The 10527-nt window shown below is 37.2% G+C and overlaps 1 protein-coding gene across 1 annotated transcript; it reads left to right on the top strand.

The window, feature by feature from the left end:
* Window positions 1-558: 558 nt before the first annotated feature.
* On the top strand, window positions 559-8444 carry LOC134826138 (uncharacterized). Its single transcript, XM_063838421.1, has 5 exons — window positions 559-906; window positions 1319-1396; window positions 1504-1613; window positions 6193-6253; window positions 7421-8444. The coding sequence occupies exons 1-5, from the start codon at window positions 586-588 to the stop codon at window positions 7961-7963; spliced, it is 1113 nt and encodes a 370-aa protein (XP_063694491.1). The 5' UTR covers window positions 559-585; the 3' UTR covers window positions 7964-8444.
* The last annotated feature ends 2083 nt before the right edge of the window (window positions 8445-10527 follow it).

The raw sequence follows: 10527 nt of genomic DNA, 5'->3' as shown, positions 1-10527 counted from the left end.
TACTAGTACCTTCTTACCCCTGTTTTCTTGAAAAAATTTGTTGTCTCCTTAACTCAGTTTATTTACTTCGTACAGACCAAAATACAAATAATTGTATTAAATTATATTGCCAGGGGGGGGGTCAATTTTCGGGGGTCAATTTTCGGGGGTCAATTGTTGCCCACCCTATTCAAAATCTGATCACCCGGAAACTTTCAGGATATGTTCTAGGGATCATTCAAAAGAGATTTTTGGGCCAGAATTTTGAGATAGGCCTTAAAAACTTGTGATCGCTCAAAAAATGTAGAAGAAGATAAATTTTAGACTCGATTTTCAGTGCTCATAATTGAAAATCGATAGCATAAGAGTAGTGTCTGTTGAGGTTCCTCGAAAGTGATCTTAATACATAGATTTTCCGTTAAATTTTGGTCATGACACTAGACTAGATATACTAAGTGCAGAATCTAGTGGGATCAGGTGATTGCATTGACACTAAATCCGTGCATTTACATATGTTATGGGGTTGTTTTACATCTCACACTAAAATCATAATCACTAATTATTTTATTACTTTATTACAGCAAATATAGGTGATGTTATCTGCGAATGACTGAAATGGCTGCTGTTGTGAATAATATCCTAACCCAGGATAAAAGAAAGGAAGGTACTACCGCGGCTCTTTCTGTCGAAGCAACTCTTTTTGGCTGTGGCCTGAACACTTCACCTGAATTACTTTTGTCATCCAACAAGAGGAGGTGTATGTACCCTAACATTCAATCTAATGGTGATCTTGTTCTCTATGAGGGAAATCAGCCAGGATGCAATCTTAATATCAATAACTTTGTATCGGAGATAAAGATTACTGTCAATGATTACATTTCACAGCTGTATTTGGTCAGGGGATCACCAAACTACAAAGTTTTAAAGGTTTCTAAAGGTTCTCAAAGTTTAAAAATTTAAGTCAGAATGAATAACCTGTTAGAGAGCGTTTTCCTCCAAAAAGTAGAATCCAACTACAATTATTCATTATCTCTATCCATAGTCACTTATTAATCTGCGGGTTTCTGACAAAGTGCTCTTATATAATAGATACAGAGCAGATTAGGCTCTACAAAGTGTTACAATTTATATTGTGTACGTCCGACTATAACATTGATGTATAAGATAGCAATCATCAGGGATACAAGATACATTACAATTGGCACTTGTTATTGCTGTGTTCATGTATCTTATGTTCACCATGATTGTTATCTCACATCACACGAAAGTTACAATTACATTAGGTTATAACTAGATAGATCCATTTAAACGTTTTCCACATAAAAGTGGTTTATTTCAGGACAAGATCAGAGAATACTGTTTGTCAATGAAACCAACAGGGATGAAGGACGACGCCAGTTGCAGTGTTCTTAACCTCGTAGGTTCTTTGTTATCTTAAGCTGAAACGAGGTTTTCTTTGTGTGTGACTGTAATATCTTTACTATCACAACAATGATAAATGGAGCTCACTCATTTCTCGGTCAGATTTACAAAGCTCTGCCTGAATTAAAGATATCCGTTGAGGCTGACTCAATAATACGGAAGATGATTGGAAAGCACATCAGAAACGCCAAATACCGAGCCAAATGCAAGCGGTGAGTTTGAGACTGTTACTTCTCTTTGTTAAAGTTAACCCACTAACCTCAACATTCCGTAACTTAATTTAAATTCAACAAATTCATTTACGCGAGTCACGGCTGCCAAATTCTTTGAAATTTATTACATTTTTCCCATACACCTATCACATACAGAGATTCGTGGGAAAAAGGGAATTCAATAGAATGGTTAAATCGTGCACTTTCGATGATGATTGATCATTGATTTACACGTTTGACATTCAGAATTAAAATTCGGTTGTTTCTCATCCACTGTTGTGTGATCTGCGCACTGGTTAGAGAGGTTTTCTTTCCAGCAGTCAGTGAAACAAAATTAAGTGCTGCGCTCCACATATATAAATAACGTTGCTTTAACATAGCATGTGGATGCTTTGCCTACCTCTGGGGTATGTTAGTCCTATGGGAGGATGCCGGAGGAATCAGAATGTGTAATGTATGATGATGGTAAGTGTTGTAAGATGTGTCGTGTATGAACGCTTAAGTGAAAGCTGGGTGTGGAAGAGGGTGTGGAAGACGACGTGTGAATTACCAGCTATGTCACACCAGTCTGGTCCAGCTCCTCTGGCACAATTAAGCGTTTGGTGCGGTTTGCAAAGTTGACAATAGTGGAGATGTGTTGGTTGTCGAATATGTCATTGACGGAGAGGTAATAGTCCTGGAAATATTGACCTCTTATTTGGGCAATAGCCGGACACTGTCCTAGAAAGTGTTAGACAATCTCCTCTCCGTCGCCGCACATACATGTAGGACAAGCACTGGTGCTTGATTTGCGAATGGTATGGAGGTGTTTGTTTAGGCCACAATGTCCCGTGATGAGGTGCACTGCAGTTCTGTAATTTTGTCTGTTGTTGCTGAGTGTAGTGTTAAGATTTTTGATGATGTTGATGTGTTTGTGACCGAGTGTCAGTTTGGTGTGTCTGGGACCATCAGTTAACCATGTTTCCTGATTTAGTCTGGTGACTTAGTCGTTGATCAGGCGTTTGATGTAAGATTGTGGAATTGGGCACTTCAAAGTGGATTCACTGGTTGTGCCAGTCTTGGCCAGCTCATCTGCTTTTTCATTACCCCACAATCCGATGTGTGCACTGTGCAGCTATCAATCGGATCTCTAGAGTGTTATTGAATTAGGTAAATTGTAAAACTGTGTAAGTACTGGGTAGTCTGCACAATCATCTCAATCACTAGATTAAAACCCATTTAACTTTTTCCAGCACCTTCTTTTGCTTGCTAACCAGAACTTTTCTTCAGTATATGGTATCTGGTCAATCACAATGACTCCTCATCACACACACTCACATTTCTATTATCGTATGATTAGCGCTCCAGCCCTATGTTACCTTTGTTCTCGAGCTGGTCACTTTATCGACCACGTACAGAATGCATGTGTGTGTGGGCGGTTGTTTGGGCCCATACGTATACGCGATATGGGGCTTAAGGGGGTATACACCATAGTCGAGTAATAGCCTCTCAACCAATAAAAATTATTTTTTCCGAAAAATGCATTCTTTTTGAGGTGGAAACGGTGCGCTGAACTCCCTGTCAGGTCATTTGGCCGACACAAACCCAACGAGTAGAGGCAGCGGTGGAATCACAAAATGGAGTGTAGTGGTGGGGCCAACATATACTTTGGCCCTTTCTGGATCGAGGACTCATTCGAGTATTGGTTCGAGTGTAGGTCTTCAGCTCCGTGATCCAACACATGCAGTAGGAGTAAAAAAAAGCATACTTAATGGTGGCCCAGGCCTGGCTTGTTATGTCTAGGTGACAGAACTTAACATACGTTATATTTCTCTACATATCACATGATTATACAGGAGGGGAGGGAAAGTCAGTAACATGCGTTGTACTGCATGAAATCACACATCATACGTCGTATTGTTATCAATCCATCTTATAGTTATATAACTAAACATATGATATGTATCAGGATTCAGGTATCTATACTCTTTATTATTTACGTTTATTATTTACGTTAATTATGTGACATTGTGGGTCAGAGAGGTGAACATGACATATAGCTGAGCTCGTCTTCATTTGGCATCAAAAACATTTGTGGTCTGAACCAAAAAAGGCAGTGAAATGTTGAAAAAATGCGGTGACTGCTAAATGCGTATCGCAGTTTTTTATTTTACTGCGGTTTGAGCTACACTCAAATTGTTAGAACTTTTATAATTTTTTGTTGTAAAGTACAAAGTTATTTTCTGTATTCTTTATTATTTCCATGAAACATATTCAGCGTCAAGTTTTTGATTATTAAGTAAATGTCGTCCTTTGTCCTTAAACGAATTAATATACGTATCCTGTAACATGAACCAATTACAACACTACAAATCAATTACATTTATTGAGTATAATGCTTTTGGACACGAGGGAAACACACAACGTAAGGCTTGAAATCTTTGTAAAACTACATCATTAGAGCCTGTAAAAACATTTAACTTCAAGATAAGCACTCTATCAAGTAAAATTCATATATAATCATCATAGTTTATTAACTCAAACGTAAAAATTGGCAGGCAAAATTTAATCAGTCAAAATTCGTAGCATGTAAGTAATTATGAACATTTATTGAGTATTATGTATCGTGATGGAAATATTTTAAGCGGGTAATATCCTGTCCAAACTCAGGCTACATAACATGAAGACTTTGTAGTAACTTGTATGAATTCAACGTGTTGTTATATAATCGTGGTCCTAAGGTAGACAGTGATACGTAATTTACTTACTTTATATTATTTGCCTTAGATCTTGTTGAAGATTCCATTCCTGAAGAGAGTTATTAGTGATTGCGGTGTATCCTTTTGTGGGGGATTTAAAGATTTAGTACCTTAAACAGAAGTCCGATCAAATTAATGTTTGGGATGGAACTTTTAAATTGTATTATTACGCCAGCGCCCAGCATTGCTAGATATTTTGGTTTTGAGCTGTTTGATTTACTGGGTCCATTGTCCAACCATTTACCATTTTCTTGGTCAATTATGACACCTAAAAATCGTTTTTATCACTGTTCACTAATCGCTGTCTTAAAATGCTAATATTTATATCTTGTGGTGATCTGTGTTAGTGAATATCATACATTTGATTTTTCCTACATTAAGTTAAAGACCGTTGTTTATAACCCACGTTTTTAATTAAAATACTATTTGCACGCATGTTCAGTTCAGTGTACGTGTCCACAGAAACGATGATATTCAAGTCATCTGCGAAAAAAGTTATATCAATGACATTTGGAAGGTCGTTTATGTAAATAATGAACAATATCGGACCAAGAATGGAGCCTTTAGGAACCCCGTGTGCTATTACTAATGCTCGCATGCTTTTTCAAGAAGGATGCGTTATTTTTAATTTTCGCGATATTTACTTTATCATGTGCTAGTAAGTTCTTTCATTGTTATCAGTTAGTATCAGTTATAAGTAGGCTCATTACTTTTACAAAGCTTATATACGGTTGATTCTTACGATCACATGCATATTGAATAATGTGGATGGACCCTTTGATAGATGGTCCCTTTGATAGATTCCACGCATTTTTTTTTTGTATTGTTAAGACATGGTTAAAGTTTCATAACATTAGAAATTTTAAAAGCTCATAGACAAGTCTCAAGTCTCAAGAGACTAAAATAATTATTACCTATTTAATTCGCGTTTTTGACACCACTTGGGGGTCCACATTTTGGGCACTAACATTATTATTCCTTGGCCAATTTTTTTAACCGTGCGCTGCGTTAACCGTGCCTTAAGCGATCATAATGGTTGCTTATGGGCAGTTTGTGCCTTAACCGTGCGTTAACCGTGCCTTAAGTGACCGTGCCTCAACCGTGCCTTATGTAACCCTTGTGCCTTAACCGTGCCTTAACCGTGCCTTAACCGTGCCTTAACTGTGCGTTAACCGTGCCTTAACCGTTCGTAGCTACATTGCGTTTCTGTAATGTTTTGCTGTTTATTGGAAGATTTTAGTAACTAGTAGTTTTACTAGTCACAATGTCTAATCTAGCGGCAAATTGGATGATATTCTAAGACTTATTGCATTTTGAATAGCAAATGATATGCACTACAAGAGTGCTTCTTTTATATCCTGATTTGGTTCAGTATGATTAGTGTTGTCCGTTTATGTTACTGCATTTGAACTTGGATACTCAATCTGATTCGATTTTGGTAACTTCAACAGAAAAAGGACAATGTTGCCCGAAGTTCAGTCATATATAACATATAACATATAACATATAACATATAACATATAACATATAACATATTATAACATATAACATATAACATATAACATATAACATATAACATATAACATATAACATATAACATATAACATATAACATATAACATATAACATATAACATATAACATATAACATATAACATATAACATATAACATATAACATATAACATATAACATATAACATATAACATATAACATATAACATATAACATATAACATATAACATATAACATATAACATATAACATATAACATATAACATATAACATATAACATATAACATATAACATATAACATATAACATATAACAATTGTACCTTTCTTTCAGTAAAATGACAGAACTCGAGAAAGGATCAAAAATTTCACACCAGAACGACTCCCAAGACAAAGTAAGTTTTATAGTTAACAATTTCAAGAATTTCTTTCTTTCTTAACAATTCTCAATGTTTTACATTGGCCCATTATCTTAACAATTCTGAATATTTAACATTGGCCCATTATACATAGCTTAGCCTTAAGAGCCCTTAGAACGAAAGTTGCAATTCCCATGTGATTCTCATACTTTAACTCAACGCGTACTGTAAATTGACACCTTAAGTTTTCCACAGATCACTTCATTCGAAATACAGTGCATGCCAAATAACTGTCCGTCTTCTCGGACCCTTAGAACGAAAAGTTACAATTCTCGTGTGATTCGCATACTGTAACTCAACAGTCGACACGTACTGTAATTTGACACCTAAAATTCGCCACAGATCACCGCTTTCGAAATACAGTGCATGCCGAATAACTGTCCGTCTTTTCGGATTTTCTGTGTCTCAATGGTCCTCAGCCGTTTAAGTTTTAACATAAAATGGTAAATTTATACAAATTAATTTGATGTGGGTTCTGGGGAAGCGAGCTCATTGGTCAGCGCAACCTTCTGCTGAGTGCGTGGATAAGGTTTGTATGTGGGGCCTTTTTATCTTCGTGAGAGTTCACTCTCAAAGGAGGGTTCACTCTCAAAGGAGTTTGATGAGGCGATGTATTCTCAATATTTGTGGAAAACCCCCATTTGTGATACACTTGCTTGGTTCAGTGTGTGTGTGTTTTGTATAAAATGATTACAGAAGTTGATATGAAGGTAAACCAATAATATCACATCGTAAAGTAAACTATCTTAAGAAGTTTTAGAGTTTTTACTAATTACTAATTAATTATTAACACGGCTAATTACTTGCTCCATTCTCAAGTTTTAATAGCTTAAGTCAGAATAAGGTAAAATAAGGTAGAATGAAACTGGCAATAGTTCGATAGTAGGAGAATAACAAGATGGCCAGATGGGGGCCGTGCCAAAAAACCGAGATAACACCCTCTGCATCCGGATGCATCCCATTTGTTCCGCGCATTACGGAACACGCGATTGATTATTTTTGATTAACGTCCGCGCATTTAAACCATGCGTCAGACGCGCGCGCGTATTACATTTAATATGATCGATAACTCAACTACCTAACTATCTACCATCTCTTTGGTACCAGTATATCACAATCGAAAGTCTAACTTTGCTTCTTCAGGTAAATTACCTTCCGGAAGTTTTACACGACCTCAACTTGCCGGTTATGCTACAATCAGAAGCATACCAGATAATAGACCCGTTTGGAAACGAAATATTACAGACATCTGTCCTAGACAGCCAGGATATGCGGTCTAACTCAGCAAACGCAATTAAATCACCAACCCCATCACCCGGTCATGATTACTCTAGAAAGGTGTCTTACGGAGGACATTGCTCCTTAGCTCATCTCAACAACAATGATGTCAACAATAAAAACATCGACAAACAATCTGTTTTCAGCGACATTCTTACCCCTCAAATTACTGCTTCCAGCTCACTTCATGTATCGGATGGTGTGGTGACCACTGATTGGGTAACTTATAGATTTGATAATACTGAAAATTCTACTGTTAACTCTCCTGGAATGAACCATGTGGTCCGAATAAAAGAGGAAGCAACGCCCTCTCAAAATAAAGACAACTTCTTTAAGGAAAATTTACCTAAAGCGATGACTCGAGATGATCCGCCTCCAAACCCCGAACTGAAAAACCTAGAATCATGATCAATGCGATTCGGCGCGAGGAACAGAGTCCCAAAGAAGCTCTTCCTCCACCGCCGTCCAGTTTGAATACACTACCCGAACTGAACGAAGTCTGCAATCACAAACTCAAATTCATAAAGGGGTTAACTTATGCTTGTTTCGTCTGCAATGATTACTTTGAGAGAGTTCCAGCGGTTACACTTGCTTGCCTGCATTGTAGCAAAGTTTTTTTCTCATCGACATTTACTTTTACAGCACAATAATGAAGCTCAGTGCTCACGCTTTTGAGAGTGCAACAGGTTTATCATGCTTATATTATATGAACTACCTTTTTTACTGTTAGTGTTAATGATAATTTGCATTTATCAGAACAGCTTAATAATGAAAGATTAATTTTATAAAAATGTCTTGCCCTTGTTCATTTAGGGATTTAGTCATTATTTACCGAGGATTGATTTTTTTAAAATACTATAGTAAATTCTTGATCATGATCTATTTTTGCAAAACATAGTTAATCTTCCCGGACTCCTCTTGTATCACATGGTGACCCCCACGGTCGTTTCACTATAGTAGCGTCTTCGACGCTACAGGGGGAGCCGCGCACTTCGTGCGCGGCGGGTCATACAACGTATGACAAGACTCCTCGTGATCATGAATTGCCAAACATGTATCACGATAATATGTGATTAATCTCTTAGCAACTGAAAATTGACAACACAGCCTTGCTATACGATCTCGTTAAGTATCAAGTACTATGTAGAAACTTTGTTAAGGTAAGGTGAGCTGGGGGATGATGATTAATCAATCTACACTCGACTATTAGTATTATGTGACTGTGACTGTGATGCTATAAGTATATCTTCACCAAAAGCACATCCAATTTGTCATTCTGCCGAATCTTTGACGGATGTTACTCGTCTAAATTTCTTCGAAGTAGCTTGACGGATGTTACTCGTCTAAATTTCTTCGAAGTAGCGCGCGCCGCTTTCTTCTCGAAATGGCCCGACGGCACGAGCTACGAAGTAGCACGCGCCGGGCCAGATCATTAACAATGGTCAACCGAATCTCTATTCGGCGGATTAGGTTTATGAACATTACAGCCTGGGGTCCCCATGTAATTGTAATAAGTTGACGTGATCCGACCAAAATTGAACGGAGAATCGTTTAAGATCATTTTCGAAGCACCTCGACAAAAGCTACTTACACTATTGTGCTTTTAAGGGAGAAATAAGATAATAAAGTTTTTGTGCTTTTTATTCTCTTTCAAAAGTATTCCCAGTGGTTTATATAAATAAATAATAAAAATTGATCTCGATTCATGGAGTTTGAAAGAAGTTACACTTACTGCAATGCGCACAATTTGGGGAGTGTGCTTTATCGCATTTCGGTGGAAATATAACCTGTGCCTTACAAAAACAACTGGAAGTGGAATACTTTTGAAAGATAACTACAAATCCAAAAACGCGAACGCTATTGTTTTATTTTTACGTAAAATTATTGTAGATTTATATTTATTATTATATAACCTACCAAGACGCGCGCCGAGTTGGACTCGTCGACGGTCTTGATATTGATAATATTTGGAAGAAATATTTTACGAGTATCACCCGTTAAAAAGCTTAATTACTAATTCGCTCGCCTAAATGCTAAAAATTTCACGTGACTTTGGTTATTATGGTTTTCCCTGCGTGCTCTGTTCACTCGCGACTATACCCATTTGCTCGATGCTCCTGTGTGGACGCAGGTATGACAAATTATATATCTTATATTTACCGAGTCAGTACATGCTCTGACTCGGACATCACAAGTTTAATCAGTTCTTGGGGTTGTTCCTGGACAGAGTTATGAAGGTTTAAAGCTTCCGTGCCGCGCAATGGCCCCAAACCGGCTAAAAATGTACATTGTCGAAGGCAGTGCGCAAGGTCTACAATATGGTAGTTAATATTGATATTTGACCTCCAACAGGATAGCCTAGTTCGCTAAGCAGGCGATTGGCCGTGGTAGCTGAGGGTTCAAATCCCTGTCCGGCCTTTAATTTAGTTTTAACTGAAACAAGTTTTCAACTATTTTCATCAAAAACCTTTTAGTGTTTGGTTAATATTGATTAGTTTATCATATTAAAAGTTATACTCTAGGATAAAATGCATTATTAGAAATGGGAAAGCAGCTATACGCAAAGCGTCATTATACTACAATATTATAGTAATAACTACAATATTATAGTAATAATATGTGGGTCTGCATAGCATTGTCTGCAGTCTGTCTCTGATAATCTTTAATCTGATTATCTTTAATCTGTCTCTGATTATCTTTAAATACAAGTAACAGACGTGACCAGCATGGCATCTGCATCGATCAGTCTGATTTGGTCCGTTTTGGGCTGGGCCCAGTTTGCTAAGGATTCTGTTTCTATCTGGTATGGTGTAAAACTTGATGGTCTGCTGTGAAAAGAACATTCTGAAGGCAGAAGGCTCTGGATTGGTCTTTTAAGTGCCTTTCTCGACGACAATCCCTCTTTAGCAATTTGGAACAAATATTTTACGAGTATCACTTGTTAAATGAATCCTTCCCATTCCATTATACCT

This window comes from Bolinopsis microptera, chromosome 1 (genome assembly GCF_026151205.1).
Source record: "Bolinopsis microptera isolate Bmic1 chromosome 1, MBARI_Bmic_1.0, whole genome shotgun sequence".
NCBI lineage: Eukaryota > Metazoa > Ctenophora > Tentaculata > Lobata > Bolinopsidae > Bolinopsis > Bolinopsis microptera.
The sequence above is the reverse complement of the archived record's forward strand: the minus strand, read 5'-3'. Positions and strand labels throughout refer to the sequence as shown.